At 38.4% G+C, this 25228-nt stretch overlaps 1 protein-coding gene across 1 annotated transcript; it reads left to right on the top strand.

The window, feature by feature from the left end:
• Window positions 1-96: 96 nt before the first annotated feature.
• On the top strand, window positions 97-19989 carry p2rx2.S (purinergic receptor P2X, ligand gated ion channel, 2 S homeolog). The gene is made up of 12 exons (XM_041580232.1): window positions 97-4885; window positions 5577-5727; window positions 6297-6368; window positions 6613-6688; window positions 9748-9844; window positions 11070-11150; window positions 12758-12890; window positions 13510-13637; window positions 15847-15937; window positions 16031-16096; window positions 17571-17648; window positions 18527-19989. Exons 1-12 carry the CDS (start codon window positions 4743-4745, stop codon window positions 18710-18712), a joined length of 1302 nt encoding a protein of 433 aa, XP_041436166.1. The 5' UTR covers window positions 97-4742; the 3' UTR covers window positions 18713-19989.
• Window positions 19990-25228: the final 5239 nt, after the last annotated feature.

Raw genomic sequence — 25228 nt, forward strand, 5'->3', positions numbered from 1 at the left:
ACTACAACTCTGCTATAGCTGTGGGATTTGTACCTAGCCAGCTAGATTTGCATAAGGGTCAGTTCATTGTGTATTAGTGTCACCATTGTCCTTCCTTTTTCTTCACATCCCCATTTATAGAACAGGAGAACTGTGACATAACTTCCCACACGTTATACGCATCCATATCTGAGATTGGACTATGTGATTTAGCTATAAGATACAAGTCTCCAGGGAATAATAGATATTATGCAACTCAGGTAAAACATGACACCATCGAGGCCCAACCTACATGAAAAGGGAATGAATGAAGGGTGTGTGTGTGTGTGTGTAAACAGATGTCAGCCAGTCATTCTCTCAAACTGATCTCTCAAAGCCACACATGTCCTTCCTTTCAAAGCATGTGGAACACACAGGGTTTGCTTTTACATTCTGACATTCCCTAGGAAGTTGCTTTGGATATTCTTGGTGTCTCAGTTGCAGATTTCTGGAAAAAAAAATCTCATAGTAAAGTCTTTTTTTTTAATGTAACCTTCGTGATATATTTATTTCATTTTGGATTTAAAAACCAAGATTACCACTAAAAATGAATTTACTTTACTCTTTCCTCCTGGAATCAGGCCCAGATTTGTTGCGAGGTCTAAGGTCTAGATTTCAGAGGCGATATGTCACCCAGCCACATCCTAAAAAGTACAGGGGAGCCGAGCTCCCTAGTGAACCGGCTCGTGCGATTGTGTGTTCGGGAAACAGGGCAGACGCTAGGACCTAGAGGCCTAGGGGCACCGTAGGAGGAAATCCGGGCCTGTCTGGAACTACATTTATGTTCTGCAGCTATACATTTCTGTGACACTCAATGGTACATCAATGCTAAGGAGAAAGTGCAATATTTATGTTTGCATATGACACCTTATTCTCCTGTTGTGGGAGGAGTCTCCATGTTTACACACAGTGCGAGTGAGGAGACAAAGTTGGGAGCCCTTGTTGTTCTCAGACACGCATGCAGGGGATGAAAGTCCAGGTTCACTGTGACATGAGTCCTCATTACCGGTAATTCCTATCACATGAGGTGTCACAAAAGTCACCATCCTCTCTAACCAGTATCAGGACATCTTATAAAAGTATTTACCATAATATTTGTATTATTGTCATAATTGGCCACTGAATGTGGGCTGCTTATATAAGGTCCATAGTAGGGACCTCCCTTACACATCACCAGCTTCTGTCTCTATAAAACATCAGTCCCTTCAGCACGACCTACAGTAACCTACCTGCAATAGCTCATTCACCTTTCCCTTAATTCTCTATCCCATTCACCCTAGAAGATAAAAAGATGCAGTTAAGTGATAAGTGACTGGTAGGAAATATGGTGATAATACAGAATAACCATTGTCTAGAAATTTATATCCCTAAATGATAGTGAGTGATTTATGACAATTTTAAAGTCAGTGGGGGTGAGGTAATATAATAGAAAGGCACTAAGTTTGGCCAAGCGCAGTAACTGATAGCAACCAATTAGCAGGAAGAGTGTTCAGGTCACCTGTTTAAAAGCAATTATCATTGCTATGGGGTTACTACTGTGCAAACCGAGAGCCTTTTATTACATATGGTGGAATATTTATTTTACTTCAGTTCATACAGTGAGACAATGAGGTTAAAGGTTACTGCCAACCCTGTTTTATAATATCATTGGAGCCAATGAGAAATGGGATTATGTGGCAGTGTAGCCTTTCTCAGCATCTCTTCTGTTATGTGGCTTTTGAGCCCATAGACTTTCACCTTCATAGAAAATCATAAATTTTTCAGACAACACTATTGACTAGCACTATTGAAGCATTTATTAGTGTGTGTGATACTTCTGAGGTACCCTTACTAGAAATGGAAGAAGACAGTATTTTGGTCAATTTATTTTTGGGTTAATTTGCCAACCACAGTATGTACATTATTTTGTGTGTAGGTCAAAAAAAACTTTTTCAACATAAATTGACCATATCTGTGGTTTTTGCTTATTTGTGCACTACATAGGGCTTTCAGTTTCCAAGTTCTTTGTTCTTCAGAGCAATTTTGGGAAAAGGAGGAAGCAGTTAATCATGTTACCCTTTCCAGTTAGAATAACAGAGGTGGTCATACACGGGCCAAGAAAAGCTGGCAACATATAAAGTATTGTATGGGGCCCTCCAACGGGCTTCCATAATCGATATGTGGCCGAACATCGGCCAGATGACGATCAGGCAGACTTAAAATTCCCATTGGATCAAGGACAACATTAATTCGTTGATACAGTCCTTAGTCCCATCACTTACATTCCTACCCTTTGATCTGATCTTTGGGTGCTAGGGCCCATGTTTAGTCATCTTAAGACAAAGGCTGCTCTTGCTAGGGAAAAGGAAGACTTTGTCTATCGCTTATTATCTCTTTTTAAAAAAAATCGTAAATAGTAATGGCTAGTAACTGTTCTGTGCTTAATCATAGAAAAACATGTAGAAAATATGGATGTTTTACATTAAAAGAACAGGCAGAATACATTTTTCTCATAAGCCCTAATTATTTTGTTCATGTTAAAAAAAGATTTATACATAACTTTGTAGTCGTATACTGCCCCTTAAATGGCACTGCAGTGCTGTAACAGTTGGAATGCTTTGGGATTTTCTGCAGAGCTCCATTCACAATAAAGGCAGATTCTGTTACCAAAGCACATTTCATTCTTCCAGTTGGTTGGACACCTTTCCAGTAGTCTTGCTCGGCACTTAATAACATACCCACAAATTTGATTGACCTGTTATCCAGAATGCTCGGGTCGGATCTTTCTGTAATTTGGAACCATACATTAGAATCTAGAATCTAGATACTAGAAAAGCATGTAAACATTAAATAACCATAGTAGGGTTGCCACCTTTTCTGGGGCCGGAAAATGGGCAAAGGAGCGGATGATGTTGGAGGTGGGGCAGGGCTGGTGATGTCAGGGGCGTGACTGGTAATGTCGGGATGGGACTGATGAAGGTAGCGATGTGCGATTGGCTGGTTGCCATGTCATTATTTTCAATGTCCAGTCTGTATTTCCTAATTTAGAAATCCGGACAGCCCTTCCAAATACCGGCCTGTCCAGGTGAAATCCCAATAAGCTAGTTCTGCTTCCAATTAGCATTAATTATATCTTAGTTTGGATCAAGTACAAGGTACTGTTTTATTATTACAAAGCTAAAATCATTTTTTAAAATTTTGATTATTTGGATTAAATGGAGTCTATGGGAGATGGGTTTTCGATAATTCAGAAATTTTCACATAATGGGTTTCCAGATAACAAATCTCATACGTGTGGTAAAGTTTAAGTATCTCCAGACTTTCTAAGCTGTTTTCGGGCCTGTGCTAGAGCTCACATCTTCCTCACTACAGCTATCTGTATTTAAGCTAACACTTTCAACCTTATAAAGGGAATACTGTAAATAAAGTCTCACATTGTGCACTAGCAGCAACTCACAGCAACTGATCAGATGTTATCTTTCAAATAGGTGATCAGTAAATGTAGCCTGCTCATTGGTTTCTATGTGTAACTAACAATGGGTAACTAGACCTTGTGCAACCTTGCCCAGCTTTTATTACCTCCATAGTCTTTTATTCATGATTAATACAAAAGACAAACTAGTATTAAAGGGTAAAAGTACAAAAAAGTATTAAAGGATTCAGTTAATCATCAATAGTACCATGCAACAGCAATATAACACTTACCTAGAACAGATGATAAAGTGCATTTGAAATCACTCTGTAATGAGCAGTCAGCCAGCATAATCCAGCAGTTCTCTACTCACAGAATCACTGACTGTCATTATGACCTGGGATCCTAACACCAATTCAAGTATCTATTCTAAACTGGATCTATTATATTCTAATCAGTCTGGAGGGGCCTAGTTGGCAGCTTTTATCAGCCTGTATATGGCCAACTTCAGTTGATCTTGTAATTTGAGACTTTAAATGGGAAATAAAACAGCACATTCAAGTATAGGGCACAGAAGAAGAATTTTTTTCTCATTGTTGATCACTGCCATGACTAGTAACAGGAAGTCATATTGCCAAACATTGGGCCATCAGCCTTGCTGTGCTGTAAGGGGTGATGTGGACAGAGCAGGGGTCACTGGAGGGATGTAGTTCCCATTATAAAGTATGCATGCATGAACTGCTCTTAAAAGCATGCAGTATTTAGAGGTATTTGCGGTAATTTGTGTGTCTCTGCTATTTAAAAAATAATAGAAACGATTCATCGTACCTTTAAAGTAAAAAAAAAATGCTAATCTGCCGATTTGGTGCACCTTTCAATAAATCTTATCTTCTGAGTTTGAGCATTATCCGTGTGTCCAGATGTGGTGATTACCTGGGAGTTTAGCTACAGAACTCTTCATTTTACCATTTGTATATCACATCATTATGTGCATTATTAACTGGATTGCTGAGGCACAGAATAAAAACATTTATTCATCTTGATATTTTTCTTCTCCCTGTCCACTTGAGTGCAGCAATGTACAGTTTTCCACATTTATCTATTTACTTGAAAGCCATCACCCTACCCATTCTAGATCAGTAATAATTACTTTACAGACAACTCCAGGAGGAGCCAGCTGATAATGCATAAACATCAGCTGAATCTGGGTGGTCTAGGAGGCTGCACTCCCATTATAATCCTGTACAATTTTCTCCCATTATAAACCTGAACAATATTGTTGGAGTATACATCAAAACTAGTTTTGGGAGTCTTTACCTGTAGATAGTGGCCCATGACAGGCTGCAGAACTCGCTCCATGTCTTGGATTGGGCAGCTTTGGTCGTATGAAACACAAAAAGTAATTGTGGTTAAGAATCGTCGCCTAGGGACCATCTATAGGCTTCTGCAACTACTCATCATTGTGTACTTTGTCTGGTAAGTGGAGAGATTGTGGCAAAAAGAAGGAACATATGGAGAGAGGATAAGCAGAATAGGGTATGATGGCAGGCAAGTGATAGAGGCTTGTATGAAGAGGGAGTTTTATAGAAAGACAGACACAAAGAAAGTGGAGAAAGAGAAACATACATAATGATAATGCATCTGCACCTCTTTAATTATGTGGACACAGATGTGGCAGGGATGGGGTGGAGTAATTAGGGGACCGTGAATGTAGGATAAAATTGAGTGCGGAGCAGAGCATTAAGGGGGCTGCTATTAATGGGTGTCTTTATCAGATCACTGCATGAAGAGGGCACAGGTGAAAACTACAGGCATAACATTAGCTTCATTTACAATTATACTTTAAAGTACTTATGGGCTACATATTTCAATGAAGTGTTACTTATAAATATCTATGTACAGGGCAGATAGATTGTAAGCTCTTTACGAGTAAGTATACTATTTCTTACTCTGTAACACTTGTTTGTTAAATTATTGTTAGACTCTGTCAATTATAAATTAATAAAAAGCTTTGTGTAGCTTGCTGGAGCTCTATAAATAAATACAGTAAATAAATGATACGGACAATGAAGATATAGGAAATATAGGGATATAGAAAATCAGACATAAAACCTCATTGGTACCAGAAAAAGCCTTCCTGGCACCTACGCATCTGTTTTCTCTGCAGGTATGTATTTGTAGTTCAGAAGGGATACCAAGCACAAGAGACAGGCCCAGAAAGTGCAGTCATCACAAAGGTAAAAGGGGTCTCTACCTCCAAGGGCCCCAGAGGGATAAAGAAGATCTGGGATGTAGCTGAGTATGTGAAGCCCCCCGAGGTAAGAACAAAGGTTAAATCCATTGTAAAGCACTGCACTGAGGGTAAAAAACATGCTGAAGATATATTTACTACAAAAGAACATTTGTATGATCAACATTATACACCAGCATTTTCTGCCTATCCCTCTGTCGCTGTATGTCTTTCTTTCCATCTTATTATGTAAACATTTGGCCAAATATCTCACTGCTCTTGTATTCTAATTTGGATGTCTTGTATTATTATAACTCATGTTTCACTCATGTAAAGGCAATATGTACACAGTGTAGTGCCAAATAAATAAGGAGCAAGAAGAACATTTGGAAGTTCAGAGTTTTTGAGCTGTAGAGGAAGATGTAAGAAGTCAATAAGAATAAGTCAGCTGAGAGAATGAGATACAATATTTAGAGAGAATGAGCAGGAAATAAAAACAGGGACGGAAGCTCAGGTTTGAAATGAAAAAACATCAAGATTATGAGAAAGCCCAAGGACTTGTGGGTAAGAATGCAAAAAATGTCAGGGACATACATATATAATGAATGCATAATATTGGACTTATGTATTACTAATTAACTCCTCTCTATGGATCAGGGGGGCAGCGTTTTCACCATTATAACCAGGATAGAAAGCACCAAGCAACAGACCATGGGAACTTGCCCAGAGGTGAGGAGTCTGACATGGTAATGTGTGAAGGGATTGTTTATAAAAAGATTAAGGAGAAAAATAAATACTTGAACAAGGGTCTCCTTGAAGTTAAAGAATGTAATGCCCTTGCTTTTTGTGTATAATTCTCTTCATAACTTCAATATATTTCTATATCTGCTCTTCTATCCCTTCAGTTTCCCTCTCACTTCTCCTGCCATGTCTCTTATAGCAACTCTCTTTCTTCCATAATGGTGTCTTTCAGAGCAGGACTGTACCTAATGCTTTGTGTGTCACTGACGAGGACTGTAAGCGCGGAGAGATGCATATACTTGGGAATGGTGCGTTATCAATATTATCATAGTGTGTTAATATACAGATATTACCTTGCCTAAGTGATGTGACTCCCTTCCCAAAGCACCCAACATCTAATATCTTAATAAAAAGGCAATAGAGATCCTATTCCTAAGGGGAGGTTATATTCAGGGGTGTAACTATAGAGGAAGCAGACTCTGCAACTGCAGGGGGGGCAGGAGGTATAGGGGTGCCATGAGTCCCTAATTCATGTAAAGTTTCAATAAATATTGATAAAACAAGTCAACCTCTAAACATTTTGGGGGCCTGAAAAATAATTTGCTGTGGAGCCCAGTAATATCTAGTTACTCCATTAGTTATATTCAATCAACATATTTAGATATGTTCACAGGAAGTCTTACCTGTAACACGAGTCAAAGCTGCCTTACCGCTTCACCTCCTGTACATTTACTCAAAACAGTGTCCCCCAATGGGAGTTAAAACAATAGTTAAAACCAATTTGTTGGTTTTGCCTAGTTAGAACTAGAACATATTTATGACATAGAATTGTCTTTATTAAAAGCTGTACATATATATACACATATTTAACTGACACAGTTTGCAAAATGTACATACTTGGAGGCTTATTTATCAACATTCTCATTTTAGTGGTTTTAGAGGTTTTTGAAACCATGACTAATCTCACTTTCTCTAAAACCACGAATGTCATGGAATTTATTAATAGATCCAAAAATAAAAAACATGAACAAAAAAGTTCTGAATTATCAAAAAAAAAAATGAATAGCTCTAAATCCTCTAAAAAATTAGAAATTAGATTAGAACTGCATGCTGCACTTACTCATTTTGTATTTGCCAGAATGCATACCTAGCCAAAAATATATGTTTTACTGGGCTTATATGACTCATAAAATGCATGCCAGTTTTTGCGCTTGCAGTAGCCATGAAGATAAGTTTGCATTAGGCATAGTAGTAGCGCACCTTAAAAAAATCCCTCCTCCCCGACCCCCACCTCACTCACTGACTACCTGCCTGCACTATACCGCTAGTTTTTCTTGTTTTCAGGGGTTAATTAGTTAAACTAATTTAAAAATGTCAATATTGTAGAGTTCTTGGAATATAGCTATACAAGATATAAAACTATAAAACACATTTGGAATTGATATATTCAGAAATCAGTTCTATTGTTGCGAGAAACATCTGTCATTTTTTTTAAAGTAATAGAGAAAAAATATATAAAAATATATGTATGTGTGACGTTTTTGGAGGTAACCTAATGATTTTCTCTAGGAAAATGTTGCCATCATTCCCAAATACAATTTTGAAATGTCTTTCCTGCCCTGCTTATGACTTGTAATTCCTGGAATGACAGATTTCCTCTGTAACAAGCTCTCAGCTGCACCCACTCAGTGGATGTCTTATTGGCACTCTCCCTCATGATCTTTTTTTTGCTTTCAAAGTACAAATGTTTCCTCTTATTACTGGCCCTCAGGTTTATTATTATTATTATTGTTATTATTATTATTATTATTATTATTATTATTCTGTTTTTATAAAGCTATGACATAGTCCTTAGATGCACATTCCAATGGATAATAATAATTAATCCTGAAAATTATTTTTATTTTTTCCTATATATAGGGCTCACATATTCTGCAGCACGTTAACAATGTTATACATCATTTACACCTGCCCCTGTGCAGCTTTCAGTCTAAGGTCCCTGCTACATTCACACATATAATGGTCAGTTTTAACAGAAACCAATATAGCATATATTTAAACTTTTAAACTGAGACAACAGAGTGCCAAGCTCTTTTATTTTTCACTGCTCCAGATTCTGGAAATAAACAGAATTATCATTTGGAATGATTGTATCCAAAATGAAATTGCTGTGGGATTTAGTAAAGAAGGTAGTAATGTGATTTCACTGCTGAGGGTAAAGACACTCCTTAGCATTACATCTGTAATATGATCATAGCGATATTATGTTACAGCTGTGACCTCACTAATGCATGATGAGCAAAGATGTTCCAGTTAACTTATATAAGGAAGTTGTAAAAATGTATGTTTGAATCCTGAGCCCTGGATGACGTCCTTTAATGGCACTAGGCCTGCAGGCTATTGCTTAATTAAATTATCTGTGATATCCAATAGCCTTATAGTTTATAGTGAGCATAGCCAATATATATAATACACAAAAGATAAAAGCTATGGATAACTGTGATTTTGTGCCTCATTCATATACAGTATATTGTTACATAACTCAGCAAAACATCATTTATTTCAACTATGTTTACACTTTTAATAATTACATAATTACTTGAATATTTAAATTGAAAATACACGATGTGAATGAATGTGTCTCAGAGCACATAAGAAACGGGAGCTATATACACTGGTATAAATTGTTGGAAAACAACAGACAGAGATTGTTCCAGTGGATGTCACTTAATGCAGGGAAGGTCTATCTTTACTTAGCAATGTGATGTCATGTTTGACCTGTAACCCTGTGTGTTTTTCTTCTTCCTCTTCCTGTGTGTGCTCTCTATGAAAAGTTCCTGTTGCACACGTTATGCTGAGTTGTATAAAGCAACCAAGTTACTGTTCACACAGAAGTTGGTGTGTGTCCTCACTCACAGAGAAGCTGCACATGCAGTTCAGATCAGCTCTCTGCTAACATAAATAATACGCATAATCAAGTTTGTGCACAAAATGATATCATTATATGACAAACAATGTATAATCGCTATGTAACAAAACCAGTGATGTGTACAGTTACTTTCAGAATGAATTAGAAACTTATGAGGCTTGAAGAAAATAAAACTATTCTTAATTCAACTCATGTTTCAGATCTGGTCAGATCTTTCTCAAGGCATATGGTCTTCGACTAGAACCAAAATGTTGACTTAAACAACTTATTCACTTATTTTCAGGCCCCATGAGTGCACCTATGTTCATTTTGTGCACTTTGTCCTATTGGGGTTGCACCTTAGATACTGTTTTGTAAGTTTAGAGTGCATCCGTATACTATAAATTTTCCTATATATAAATATATATAAACAGCTTCCCTGGCGTATGTCTGTCACAGGGGAGCAGACGGGACACTGTATCATTGCTGGACGGGGATCACTCAGAACCTGTGAGATCTTTGCTTGGTGCCCCCTGGAAGATGAAACAGCGATCAGGTCTGTGTCATAAACCATTTAAATAATTGCACAAAGTATATTACATTTTAAACATGTCATGTTATGCAGAATGGGATGTTAAAGGTCTGCCATTGATTGGGCTTTATTTATTATTATTATTATTATTATGAAATTGTGCAGTTAAGGCTTTTTGTTCTCAGCTGATGCCTGAAAAGCTGTACTGTGTCTGCTGTACTATTCAAGGTTAGAATATGTACAAAACAATTTATCCCTGTCCTGGCAGGCATTGGGTAAATACATTTTTCACCTTGGGTTGGCACCTTTTCTGGAAAAAAATACCAGCTTTCTCATGTTTGTATGTGTTTTCCCTATAACATTGGCTTTAAGCATAATTTTTACCAGCCAGGCTAGTAAAAGGTGTACTCTATATTGCACAGCACTGTTTTAATCTCTTTCTATGGCCACTCTTGGATTTACACTTTTCTCTCATTTTACTTTATGATTTAATCAGACTTTTTGCTATTTACCCATATCTCTCATCTGTGAGTTTTATTAATCAAATTGAGTGATTAGTGCATAGCAGCTGAGGTTTAAAAAAATACAAAGTTCAACCAAACTTCTCTGAATCAGAAAAAAAAATCTGAGGCTGTCTCTAGTTTGCATTAGAAAGAGTAAAAAATCCTTACAGCTCTCAATGTAAATACTCTTTTGACACCTTAAAACAAAATCACATTTCTTATCATTTAAAGGGATGCCCTTGTGTCCTCTGTAAAGACCTAGGGGGTAATTCACAAAAATGGAGTAAACAGAAGCTGAAGTAAATATTGTGCCAGATCCCATTTGATGAGATAAACGTATCTGATGGTTTATGACATGAAAACTCTGTGGGAAAAACTGGAACTGGATTAGGAGATACGATTTTCTCATCAAATCTAATGCTGTCTATTACTGGAGTTAAATTGGATTTAAATTCAGAAAATCCTATTTGAGGAATATGGTGTTTTTGTACTCCTCACTAGTTTAATATATTTGTTGACCCAGTATATGTTTTTTTTGTACTGCACATTAAACAATGTTATGATAATAAACACATCATTTTTGCTTGGGTCACATTTAATTGTTATGCAGCAAATTATTTGCTTCCTTAAAGTGTTTTGGGAGTAAGACTATTCAAAGCATTTTCAGAGTAATTAAATTCCACCATGTTTAATACTCGCACTAAACCTGCAACCTTTTCTTTGTATCTTTTCTTTTTTTCCCACAGTGAATCCCTACAGGATTATGTCCAAAACTTTACTATATTAATCAAGAACAACATCCATTTCCCTCAGTTTGGATTTTCCAAGTAAGACTGTTGACTGTCCTGAACACTGATGGGAAGGGGTGGATTGTGGTCTGGTGCCATCGGCAGCACCTGACTTAGAAACAGCCCTACTTTCCGATAACAACTCAAAGAATGTTTGCTTTCAGTAGTCTAACTACAGTACACCAGTAAAAACTGTTAATTGCTTGCATTGCATGAATTGAAGCATTGTTTATTATTGCCCTGGATGCATGAGAAATAGAGAGCTAAGGGGTGCAAAATAATCCCCCATAGTTCCCTTGGACAATGGCTATGTGTACATCATGTGTTGTATTAAAATCTGCCACAAAGTGCTAAGTACACTACTGCTAGATTCAAGGCAACCCTGCGCCAATATCAGGTGGTAAATACAGGGCTCCCCTGCACCTTTCGGCTGCTGACACTTCCTAGTCTATCTTAGTGATGCACAAACTAGGGAAGTCCAATGAATGACCCACCGGCACACCCTGGCCTCTTTTTGTGTGATGATCCGGTGCATGGTAAAAGGGAACGTCACCCTCCAATATCCTACAAGGCAAAATGACTGGCACACAGGACACAATGAAATTGAGGAGACCCTGTGTGTTTATTAAGGTGCAACGTTTTGGGGGCATGCCCCTTGCATCGTGTCCTGTGTGCAGGTAATTTTGCAGTGTAGCACAAACTAGGAAGCATTTCATGGGTACATGTCTTGTTCTTCTCTTTTACCTGCTTTGAAGAAATCTTACACATAGCACCTCTTTTGAATGCAGACAGCCATGTATTCAGAACAAGGTACACTTTTGGTTCCATTATAGGTGCTCAAAGAGCTGCACCTTAGTGCATTGCTAAAAACAGAATAAAGGATATGCCCCCTTTTCACATGGGCCTTAAACAGCTGTCGCTGGGCTATAACACTTCTTTATAGACTATGCCTATGTTATTTAACTTTGCATTTAACTTTACTTATCTTTACTTTGGTTAATCCAGTTATGAGTTTAAAAACAGATATCACATAAAATCTCACATAAGGTCACATAAGACAGTTGTGGTTATCCAAAAGTGTACTCATAATGCTAGCTTGAATTTCAGCCACAGAGCAGAATAAATAATTTGTAAAAGAAAGGTAGGATACTAACCACTTGATTCTACTTCCAGTGCAAGTACAATTATCATTGTAGTTACATTACTCACTTAGTATGAGCCCCATTAAAAGCACATGTAATCAAACATTTAAAAGCATATGAGCTAAACTGTTATATTGGCATGCAGATGTTTTAGTTCAGATCACAGTTAAACATTTACAAACATGCTAATTGGCTTTCTTTACTATGATGATCACTCTGTGTATTCTTTATGCACTTTCCAACAATTTTGCAATATATACCTTTTAAAACTTCCCCACCATATCCAACATGGAGATGTGATATACATACTCTTTGTGTTTAAAAATGGTTGGGCATTTTTTTAAAGGTATATATTGAAACATTGTTTAAAAATGTATAAAGAATACACAGAGTGATCATCATATGAGTGATCATTTTGCCTTCATAACCTCTTTAAATTTAGATGCCATGGTGTCTGCTACAGTATGCAGTTGTCTATGTTTATTATTTGCTTCTCTTTTTCAGGGGAAACATAGAGGGCCAGGGCTTCCTAAGGAACTGCAACTACCACCCTGTTCTGTCTCCTTCCTGTCCCATATTCACTGTGGGCTTCATTGTGAGTGAGGCTGGAGCAAATTTCACAGAACTGGCAAAAAAGGTCAGATTATAGATCAGCAAGAACCAAACTTTAAATGAATATTGTATCTAAGAATTGTTTGCTAACTTTTAACATCATTCTTTTGCAATAAAAATTGCCACCCTGACCAAGCTGACAGCACAAAGTACCATGTCAAGAACCATTAGCAATATTGTAAGTGGCAGTTAATGCAAGTATTGAGCTCTGCAATTTTGGATAGTAGTTGTTCAGGTAAAATGGCCATTATCTGTAATGTGAAGATGTAGAATGAGGAAAATGGTTGATTTTTTTATTGAGAAAAGCATTTTGATTACTGCAGTCCTTTCAGGGAGAAGCATACAGTCCACAGGCAACTGCTTCCCATTTATTAGCTGGTGTAATGTGGGAAAGCACTTGGGAATGCTCACAACTTTCAGAGAGATCTTGTTAGCACCAGCATTATGCATGGATTGTAAATTTTTTAGAAAGGGAGGGGAATTTGATACTGTATATATGTCCCAGTCAATTGATGAACTATGAATATGTGATGGATTTTAGCTGAGATCCCACTTTTAAGCACAAATAAACATATTTATATAAAAAAAAAAAATGTATCAAGGTGCTAATTAACTGCTTGTTGGCTGTGTCTGTCTTCCCACAGGGAGGAATTATTGGAGTCATCATCAACTGGAACTGTAACCTGGATTTGCACCTTTCAAAATGCCGGCCTGAGTACTCATTTAGGCGCCTTGATTTGCAGAATAAAATATCTTCTGGATACAATTACAGGTCAGTAGTTGTTGTAACTTTGTGTACAGGGCGAGATTCGGGGAGATTCTAAGTGCTTTGTTTTCTAAAGTTGCCCGAAGTTGCTGCATGAGGAAACGTTGGGCGACTTCATAAAACAAAGCGCTCAGAGTGCCATCCCACCGACGATTTAGATTCTAGCTGGCAGGAAAGCTTTTCGGGGAAATTAGTCGCCTGAAGAAGATTTGTTGCTGGGCGACTAAATCTCCCCAAATCTAAACGTGTGTCACTAGCCTTAACTGATCTGTTATTTAAAATCCCAGGAGGACAAAACCCTCCATTTAGCCCTGAAAAATAACATACAAATGAAAGTGCCCTTACGCTGCCAGATGTTGGCTGCTGAATTGACTACTCTTGAGTCATCAGCTTATTGACCTTTATATGGTCCAATCATATTTCTGATCTATGTTTAGATATAGATTACGCTGGGCAGACCCTGTATTTGGTGCAGGAATTACAGTTCTGCATAGGCCCAGAGCACTGTACATATGGGTACTAGCCAACAGTTTACTAACTGAGACAGTAGGTTAATGAGAGCCCTGCCAGCAGGGGGACCAGAAAATAATAAGTCACTGGGTACATGTACAGGTATGGGACCTGTTATCAAGAATGCTTGGGACCTGTTTTCTGGATAACATCGCTTTCCATAATTTGGATCTACATACCTTAAGTCTACTAGAAAATCATGTAAACATTAAATAAACCCAATAGGCTGGTGCTGCTTCCAATAGGGATTAATTATATTTTAGTTTGGATTGTGCACAAGGTACTGTTTTATTATTACAGAGAAAAAGAAAATATGTTTTTAAAAATTTGGATTATTTGGAAAAATCAGTCTGTGAGAAATGCATTTTCCATAATTGGAGCTTTCCTGATAAAAGATCCCACATGAGATGACAAAATATTTATAGCAACCAAGCAAGTTAGCAGTACAAAGATAGTATTTAACACGACTGCAACTGAAAAGTTACTGTGTGGCTCAAGAGGTGGGTTATTTCTGAGGGAAACAATCATTTTGCAGATTGGATGATGTCTGTTGTTATTTAGTGAGAAATTACCTCATATTACATTGCTAAGGTATTCTAGTTAATGTGTAAAACTTATTGGAGATTTAAAAATGGGCAGTTTGGCGTGTTGAAACAACAATGCTTGTGAATAAAGGTGGGGTATTGTGGAGAGGGTTTTATACATTGCAGTCACAAGTTTAAGTTTAGGGAGATCATTTATTGTCTTAAAGGATGATTAATAGGTTTAGTATTTCATGAGTGAGAAAGGTGGCAAGTTTTGTGAAGGACTGGATATGGGAATAGGGAGAGTTCAAATCCAATTATGGCAGCAATGTTGAAATATGCCTTCAAATAGATTTTAATGTTAAGAACAGGGAGTTGTAATTCACAGTTTGAAGTTTACAGGTATCACATCCCCAGGGGCATATCTGACATGAGGAAAGGTGACTAGAAAAGCAAACCCCCCCCGACCCCCATGGCATCCAATCAGATGATTGCTTTCAATGCTTAACCTGCAGCTGTCTGAAAAAAAAGAAAAATGACTATGGGTTACTGCCCATTGTGTTTATAAGTGAGTCACACTGACTTATACAGTCAAATACAGATGAATGTCATTCGCTAGCGACTACTGGTCCATTGTCCATCAGAATACCAGATCTTGATCCACCCCACCTTTTCAAAACCACTGCACTAGCAAGATGGAGCTGCCTCAAGGAAACCCAGATTTTTTCAGATTGGAGATTGCACGGTTGCACTTTTTTATATTCTCCATACATTATTACGCAAGAAATTAGAATATATCCAACTGCAATTAGCAAATGTTTTTGAAGCAGGACTTCTCTATCAGTTCTTAAAATGACTTAATCAGTTCTTAGAATCAGAACCCTACAATGATAACTTTATTTAGAAATGGCACCCAAGGTAAGACCTTTTATTTACCAATTGGTAGCACTTTCAGTCATTTTTTAAATGAATGCCGTTTTTAGCACACTTGACTGAAATTAAAACCGAAAATTCCAAAACAATACTGGCTATTTGACTCATAACATACATAGCATACAAAATGTCATGACCACAGTTAAAAGTCCACTCTGTTATGTTAAAAGATCATATATTGTTATTAATATAGAAGTTTTCAAGGTAACTGTGTATCCTATCTCTCTCCCTACCTTACCTTCCTTCAGGTTTGCCAAGTATTACAACAACAATGGCACAGAGACCCGGACACTTATTAAAGTATATGGGATTCGAATTGGTGTAATAGTGCATGGACAGGTACAAGAGAGATTCTCGCTTTTACAACTCCCTCCTTTAGCAATAGGCAATATGCACATTGTGTCCATTTGTTTCTTTTTTTTTTTTTTACAGGCTGGAAAGTTCAGTCTTATTCCCACCATCATTAACCTGGCCACAGCCCTAACATCCATTGGCATTGTAAGTAACTGCTGCAGTCATGACATTGTATAACAGCCCTTTACATGATTATAATACTGAGAAACCAGTAACAGGAGTATGTGGGCAAACAATTAAGCAGGACCTATAAACAGAGATACCTAATGATATTATTAATACCATTAGACCTATACAATGATCAGGACACTTCACACATGATCAAACAAATAGGGACACAAATGACCTTCCCTTTTTACATTAGGCATGTGACTAGACCAGTACAAGTACCTGCATCTCCTGTTTTCTTAATCTTTGCTGAACCATACAACAGAAAGACATTAATGCATGGGCAGTAGCCTATATATATTATATAGGTTATTAATGTAGTAAGGGAAAATGCAAGTAGCTTTCAGCTGAATTGTTTTATGAAAATTCCTTCTATAGATTACTATAGAGTTCAAAATTCTATCATCTAATAACTTGGGGTTATCATTTCACAAACCAATTTTTTCTCATAACACTATTTTACAATGGAAAAATGCGTGAAGGTGATTGCTGTAGGCTGCTGGCAGACAAGGGAACAGCTTGTTTATATGAATTATAGTAGTGTTTCTGAATCAAACACATCAGTTTTGCTAGTGCAGGGCAACACTGCATTATATTTTCATTACTTTAAAACACTTTAATTTTTTGGTGTCACTGTGCCTTTAAAGGCAGGAATGAGGCTACAGCATTTGCTGACATAATAAAAAAGGGCTTTAGCTTAAAGTGTACTTTAGTAATAAGGAAGAGAAAATATAATGAACCCCATTTATCAACATTCTTATTTTAGTGATTTTAGAGGTTTTAGAAACCACGAATACACTCATTTATTTAAAAGATGCGAATATAAAAAGCATGAACAAAAAAGCACTAAACAATAATAAATAAACATATTTGAAAATCTATAGAAATGTGAGTTCTTCAGACAATTATTAAGCTGGCCATAGATGCAAAGATCCGATCATACGATCGGACTTTCCCATATCCCGACCCACCACTAACCATTCAGATCAAAGTCTTACCAGTCAGATTAGTTTTAGAACAGATCAGCAATGTTCTGCCCCTGACAGCAATTGTACGATATCTATGTCCAACCAAAGCTAGTGACAGTCTCCCACTGAAAATCGTACGATCGGCAATACATGCAGAGATATTATCGGCAGCTGACAGAAATTTTCTAACCTGTCCGATCGACCAAACGACCGATCTCAGCCGGACGAAAAATGTCGGGACTGTCGATTCGTACGATCAGATCTTTGCGTCTATGGCCAGCTTTAGCGAGATAAATGAGAACCTCTAAAAGTCCAAATTGATTAAAAATAGTCCAATAGGATCAGCGCAGCATACACTTCTGTAGGACCTTGAGAGCTTTTATTTGACATGCTAGTAAATAGGCCCCATTGCAATGGGAATTCAAAATGACTGTGTAATGTGTATTTTGTAATATTTACTGTTTTTGTTGAAATTGCACAAGGGATCGGTGCTCTGTGACTGGATTTTACTGACTTTCATGAACAAAAACCACACGTACAGCCTTCGGAAATTCGATGAGGTAATGAGAAACTAATTTATATAGAAGGGCAATTAAACATACATAGGGAGGCTGGGAATGTATCAGAGCAGAGAAGATATGTTTGGCTTTTGTTAATGACTGCATTAAGGTGACCATAGATGAAAAATGACGATCTTTACTGCAACCATTGGTTGTGCTGCTTTTAATGTAAAATAATTTGCGGGTGAATATTACGTTGCTAAGCAAAATTTAGCATTAACACCTGCGCTGGAGTTTCGTTAAATATTTTGCGACTGTGAAATTTTATCACATACACTGCGAATGTTAGTAAAATTCATTTGGTCCCAAACTTTGAGAGGAAGTCGTGTAGGACACTGTAATCTGTCAAAAAGAATGCAAACATGGTCGCTAACATTTGCTATGGTCTTTACGAATGTTTTTTGTGCTAATGAAACATATTACATCCTCCCATTAGAGCTGAATCATCAGATATACAGGTAGAAACAATAGACTTCTACCTCTATCTAATTATTCAGCAATAAACACTGGCCAATGTTTGGGTACCTTCAAAGGCGATAACATTTTTCAGCTTTTGCATGTGACTCATCTCCTGTAAATGCTTTCCCACCAGCAGTGATGTGAATTGCTGTTGGTAAAACCCATGTGGTGATTCAGTCTCCCAAAATCTCTTGAAGTTGTCTCAAGAGGCAACTTTCTAGATCACATTTTGGCTAACTAACTATAATGGAAACATTTTTTATTTTTTTAGTGTTGCACAGCCAATTATTTACCTAGTTTTATATATTGCATGAGATTAGATGTACTACAAATCATTTTTTTACCCTTCTTTGCATTACAAATAATTCCCTCACCCAATCTTACATAGCAAGAGGTATTAACCTCTCCTCTGTTTGTAGGTATGGAAGTTGGAGGATGGAACAGCGATTACCACTGTCAGCTCTTTGCAGGAGTCGTCTTGTATCTCTGGTTCTGCCTGCACCCTTGTTGAGCCTGTTTACAAGGACATGGGCCCTGCAGTGGAATTTACAATCATACACGATGGACTGGGGCAAGATGGTATTCTACCCCCACCAGGAAGCTGATATTTTCACTGCCGTTATCTTAAGCCTGAAACTCAAAATAATATACAGTAAGATCATTAGGACAAGGCTCATGAATATCTGTATAACTGTAATAACAGAAGTGTAGAGCAGAGAAAATACTGTATATTGTTACTTTGCTAAATGGGACTGCATGCCAACAGCCCAAACAGAAGCCTGTATTAAAAGCAACCAGTGCAACAGGTGTCGGTATTCAATCTTTAAGGCAGACTGAGAAATAGCTTCAAATTTTCCCTCTCTCTGCTCTTTCTATTGTCATATAATTTCTTGCACTTTTTTGTAATTGTCTATTTTCTACCTATATTTAGTTCACATAACTATAATTTACTGGGCCCACAGTAAAATTATATTTATAATCCCCACAACTCATTAGATATTATTTTTCTTTGACATATAAAAAAACTGAAAATGAATCAGTGCCCCACTGCATCCTCTCTACACTCTTGTATCCTTCAGCATGGCCTCTGTGTTTCATTTTTGCGCTGTGCTTTTCTATTATTCTGTGCCCTTTTCATCTGAGACCTAATTAGCTTCAGTTGCAAATAAGAGCATAACAGCCCTGGTCTGTTTCTGATCTTAATTTATATACTTTGTTCACATTCCACCACTTTTCTTTCATTCCATTTTTCTACCAAATCATCTGCCAAAGACATATCTCCTTTTCTATTATATTGTCTTCTCTCCATCTTGTTATTCTTTACACTTTATTTGTGAAGTCAGAACTCTGTTTATCCCTAGGGATCCATTGGGGAAGTGGTGAGAAACAATTTCTCTTATAACAAGATTTCACAAGTAATTATGGGAAAATGTGGCTCCTGTGGTCTTTGTTTCATCTCCGTTAAAACCTCATATTGTTGCTCCCCCCTCCTCCTGTCTGCTTCTCATATTACTCAGGAAACTAGGCAAGGTGCTTCACTTGGGCATTGTCAGGGGATTTTGAAAGTGCAAAGGATTGTCCATAAATCAATTAGGAACTATTGACGTGCCATGTAATAAACCTTTCTACAAAAGTAATATGTCCAGTAGTACTCATGCCATTGTTTTAGGACTGCATTGTTTCTCAAATGTGCTAGGCAAAATTCGACATTAATAAGTAGTAGTATTGAAAGCTAAAGGAGGTTATATCCAGAGTTTTATTTTTTTTTAGTTTTTATTTTTGAAACTTTTTAACAACAACAAAAACAAAGGAACAGAGAAGAAAGGGAGAAAAGGGAGGCTTAAAGGCCCCCATACATGGGCCGATAAAAGCTGCCGACAGGCGTGTGTGGGGCCATCTGATGGGCTTCTCTGATCTATATCTGGCAGATCTCGAAAGTCGGGCAGATCTCGATCAGCAGGTAGAAAAATCCTGTTGGATTGCGGCCGCATCTGTGCGTCTATGTGGTCCCACGATCCGACCCTTTGGGTACATTCTAAACCGATCGGCTCAGCCCAATATCAATGTGGGCATATGGGAGCGACATCGCCAAATGAGCGGATCTCTACGTCTATGGCCACCTTAAGGCACAGATTACAACCATTCAGGATTAAAACCTTTTCCAATCAAACTCTTTGTGTGTCCAACCAAGTACCCCAAATGGCTTCAAACTTCTCTGGGCACCCTCTGGCTAGTTATGTCACTTACTGACATGGAAGAGTGTCATTTACCAGCTTTTTCCAATATTGTAGTGAAGGGGGTCCAGGGACTTCCAATGCATTAGAATGGCCTTTTTAGCATAATAGAGAAGTTGCCGGTAACAGAGTCTGGAGTAAGAACAAAGTGGTATCTCGCCAGTTAATCCAAGTAAACAGAGTTCTAGAGAGTGAATATTTGGGAGTGCTAGTTTTTGATTCAGAAACCGTAGTACGTCACCCCAGAATCTTTGTATCTCCGGGCAGGACCAGAAGACATGGAACAGAGTACCTATCGCGTCCCTGCACTTTGGACATAGGTTAACTACATTATCATATATTTTCGCCAAGCAATACGGGGTCAGGTACGCTTTGTTTAAAAATGTTATCTAAATGTACCTATCTTTCATTGAGATGGATAATGTAAAACCAGGTTTAGCCAGGTCTTGTCTTTGGAGGTAGGTCTCTAAGGTAGTTTCCGCTAAGGTAGTTTACCTTAACAGAAATTGTGAGCTGCACAGCTGCAATATACTGGCATGTTGGCTTCTTTAACACCTTTACACTTCATGCACACCTGAGTTCATATAAAAAATAACATGTACAGTATTAGGATGTGACATATTTATAAAAGCAAAGACTAGGGACCTATTTATTAAGCATTCAATTTTTGTGGTCAAGTTTTTGAGAGGAAAAAAACTAAAATTTTTCTAGATTTATTATGCTCCAAAACTGCTAAAAATCCCAAACCAAAAATTCTCCACCTAAAACCTGTCAAAGTCATGTAAAAGTCAGTGGTAGATGTCCCTTTTACAATTGTTTTTTGCCTTCATGATCTTCAAGGGTTTCAGGCTGTTTGGCGGTTTTTGTTGGAAAACTTGAAAAATGCAAGGTTTTCTGGGGACAATTTACAAAAGTCCCACACGTGCTTTTTTAAACAGCTAAGCTTCAGCAATACATTTTATGCAAAGGTTTTTCTATCGCCCTAAAATATATTTTGTGTGTTTATGGAATATATATTTACATTACATTTCAGTTAAAATGGACTTTCCACTTTCAAACAAAAATGTAACTCTCTGAACTGGAATCTTGTTGCTAGTGGTTAGTCACAACAGCAGCCATGGAGCAATTTTGAAATCAAAATAGAATACAAATAGAAGTCCTTAAAAGTAAACTGAAGATGATGAGTCAAAATCCATACATTATAAAATATGAAGGCACATGAATTGCTTACAATGGGTCCTTCACTAACATACTAAAAGTTAAGGTTATTTAAAAAAAATTGTTGAAATTGCATTTTACCTCACAGACATATTTTATGAACTCCAAGGCTGGGTTATTAAGGGGCAGGTGTGATCCTGGTAATCTTGAGAAAATGTGATAAGACCTATAGAATGAATAGACAACACGTTTCCAGAAAATAAACAGGCCAGGTCTTTATGGAATTTTCAGCAGGATTATGATTAATTGATGAGTAGGTATTTTTTCCTCTAGTTGTAGGGGGGGGGAGACCATTCAAGATACTAGACTTATCAGAATTGCAGTACATCCCACACTCCCTTTATCACCTGAACTGCCCATAAGAGAATCAGTCTGATAAAGGGATTCTGTCGTAATTTTTATGATCTAGTTTTTATTTCTAAATGACACTGTTTAGACTGCAAATAATTCAGTCTACAATATAAAATTCCATTCCTGAACAAACAAGTGTATTTTTTAGTTGTAATATTGATGTGTAGGCAGCCATCTCAGGTCATTTTGCCTGGTCATGTGCTTTCAGTAAGAGCCAGCACTAGGATGGAACTACTTTCGACAGGCTATTGTTTCTCCTACTCAAGGTAACGGAATGTGTCTCAGTGGGATCTGGATTTTTACTATTGAGTGCTGTTCTTATATCTGTTATCTTGTGTTAGGGAGCTGTTATCTGGTTTTCTTCCCATTGTTCTGTTGTTAGACTGCTGGAGGAGGTGATATCACTCCAACTTGCAGTACAGCAGTAAAGAGTGACTGAAGTTTATCAGAGCACAAGTCACATGACTGGGGGCAGCTGGGAAACTGGCAATATGTCTAGCCCCATGTCAGATTTCAAAATGAAATATGCAAAAATCAGTTTGCTCTTTTGAGAAATGGATTTCAGTGCAGAATTCTGCTGGAACAGCACTATTAACTGATGCATTATGAAAAAAAATGTTTTCCCATGACAGTATCCCTTTAACAATAACAATATGGAGTACTAGGAAAAACAGGAACCAATCCTAATTATATGCTTCCTTTACTGCACAAGATGTAATGTCTCACTGATAACCCAGTCTAGAATGCAATCTAGATCAGGAAGGCCTTGTCTTAAAATTTCTAAGTCTATTTTGGGGATGCTCTATTTATAAGAAGTCCTGCATAATTTGTATGTATGTATAACTTTGTTTGTAAAGCGCTGCTAAGGAGCTGCAGCACTGTACAGTGTATAAAAGTACAATATACTGTATATAAAAGTATACACAGGGAAGACAAACCACATAATAAATATACCGTATACAGAATCATATTAGGACAAGGAGCTTAAGTGCTATGTGGTAAGAGACGTAGTGGGAAGGAGGTCCCTGCCTCGTAGAGCTTACAATCTAAGTGGATGGGAGGCTAACATACAGGCACAAATTGGAGATGAAAAAGTGCAAAAGGTCAAGCATAAGCAGTAGGCACAGGATTAGGCTAATGTTTTAGTGCTTCAAAAGTTAGGCTTTTAGTTTTTCTTGAAGAGGACAAGTTTGCAATAGTCTAAACATTATAAGACAAGGGCATGGATTAGTGTTTTGGCTGTGTTTTGTGGAAGAAAAGGGTATATCTTTGCTATATTATGGATGAAGAAATGACAGGTTTTGGCAGTATTAGTAATATGATTAGAAAAGGAGAGGGACTGGTCAAAGATGACCCCCTAAGCAGCGTGCTGAGTTAACCGGGTTAGTGGTCATGCTATCAATAGTAATGGTGAAAGGAAGAGAATGGCTCGGTTTGGGTTTGGGCTTGACACAGGTCTGTTTGAATAACGAGGGGAAAGTAGCAGACGTTAGTTAGGAATTGAATATATGAATAATTTAAATCTTATCAACACGAAATCTCATCTACCACTTACTGGCCCAGTATGCAATTGACAACATCCCTACATACACAAATATTTAGCCATTTTTCTATCCACAAACAGCATAAGCAAGACCAACAGAAATGCAGAACTGTATCAAAAGCTTTTGCAAAATCCAATTAGATCACATCTAATGCAACCCCACTGTCCTACTTAATGCATCATAAGATGTGATTACATTTGTTTCACGTGATCTGTCCATTATACAGACATGCTGATTTTTAGGGACACATTTAAAAAAAGTCAAAAGCATTATAGGTCAAACCAAAAAAAACGTTCAAGAGGCACAGAAACTTCATCTGATTTTCAAACAAGTTTTAAATGTAGATAAATAAAACCTATTTAAACAGATGAAACAAGGGGGGCGTGGCCGACCGGGCAGCAGCGTGGACGCGTTGCGGCAGAGCTCCTGGCCAAGCACCACAGTTTGCCCCAGCTAACCGCACAAAAGGGGCCCTTCCGACTCCCAACAGGCTCATTAGGGAGCGGAGACCCTCCGCTCTCATTCTCAGTAAACCCCGGCTCCCTGCGACCTATAAAGCCGGAGCGCGAGGTGTGGCCTAGCATCGCGCCGAAGCCGGGAGCTAAATTTTGACCTGCTCCCCGGGCCGCGGCAGAGTGGAACGGTAGCCTCGGGCGCATCCTGCCGTGACAAGCACGCAGGTGGGGAGGAAGAGCCCAGGAGGAGGCAGAGAAGGGGTGAGTGACCTCCAGCCTCTAGATACCCCCTAAAGGGCCACCATACCCACTGCCATCTGCCTCCCTGATCAGCAATAGGTAGGCAAGGAAGGAACTGCAGGCCTATCGACCCTACAAGGCCCTAAAACTGCTGAACAACGGACCAGCTGGGCAGCAAGGGGTACCCCTCTAAATAAAATCACTCACCTCCACTATAGTACCAAGCGGAAGGAAGGTATAGCACGCAACTTGGAATACCTCCCCAAAAGAAATGAAACTAGGACTCTGGCAGGAAGTACAGCAACCTTGAGAATGACGGGCGCCCAACAGAAGGACTGTCAGACAGCGACTTCAAGCACCTCACCACCGCCACCACAGCCAGAGGCTGCAACACAATTGCTGTTGGATGCAATAACGGACTGTAGGACATCTCTCTCCACCAAATTGGAAGAAGTCAAAATCGACCTTTCGCTGCTTAGGGCTGACCTACAGAATATCCGCGAGCGGGTACGTGAAACTGAAAACAGAATCTCGACTCTTGAAGATTCTTGTAACCCACTTCCCTCAACGATTCAGTGTCTGGAAACCAAACTCAAAGCCTGCATTGACAAGCTAGATGATTATGAAAACCGCCTGCGGCGCAACAACTTGCGCATAGTAGGGCTCCCAGAAAGAGTGGAAGGCAATGATCCGGTGACCTTTGCAGAGCAGTGGCTAAAGGACTCCTTCCCTTCGGTCCCCTTCTCGCCCTTCTACACAGTTGAGCGGGCACACAGAGTCCCGGGCAGGAGCGCCTCCCAGAGCCTTCCTACTTAGACTCCTGAACTACAGGGACCGTGATGCAATACTACAAGCCAACCGACAACAACCAGACATCATGATGGAAGGGAAAAAAATATCCATCTTCCCGGATTACTCTGCGGAACTACAGAGGCAACGGGGCACATTTACAGCCGTCAAGCGCAGACTACGAGAAGCCAACCTAAAGTATGGCATGTTGTACCCAGCCAAGCTGAGAATTCAAGCTGGAGACAGAGCCATATTCTTCACAACACCACAAGAGGCAAGTGACTGGCTGG

This window comes from Xenopus laevis, chromosome 1S (genome assembly GCF_017654675.1).
Source record: "Xenopus laevis strain J_2021 chromosome 1S, Xenopus_laevis_v10.1, whole genome shotgun sequence".
NCBI lineage: Eukaryota > Metazoa > Chordata > Amphibia > Anura > Pipidae > Xenopus > Xenopus laevis.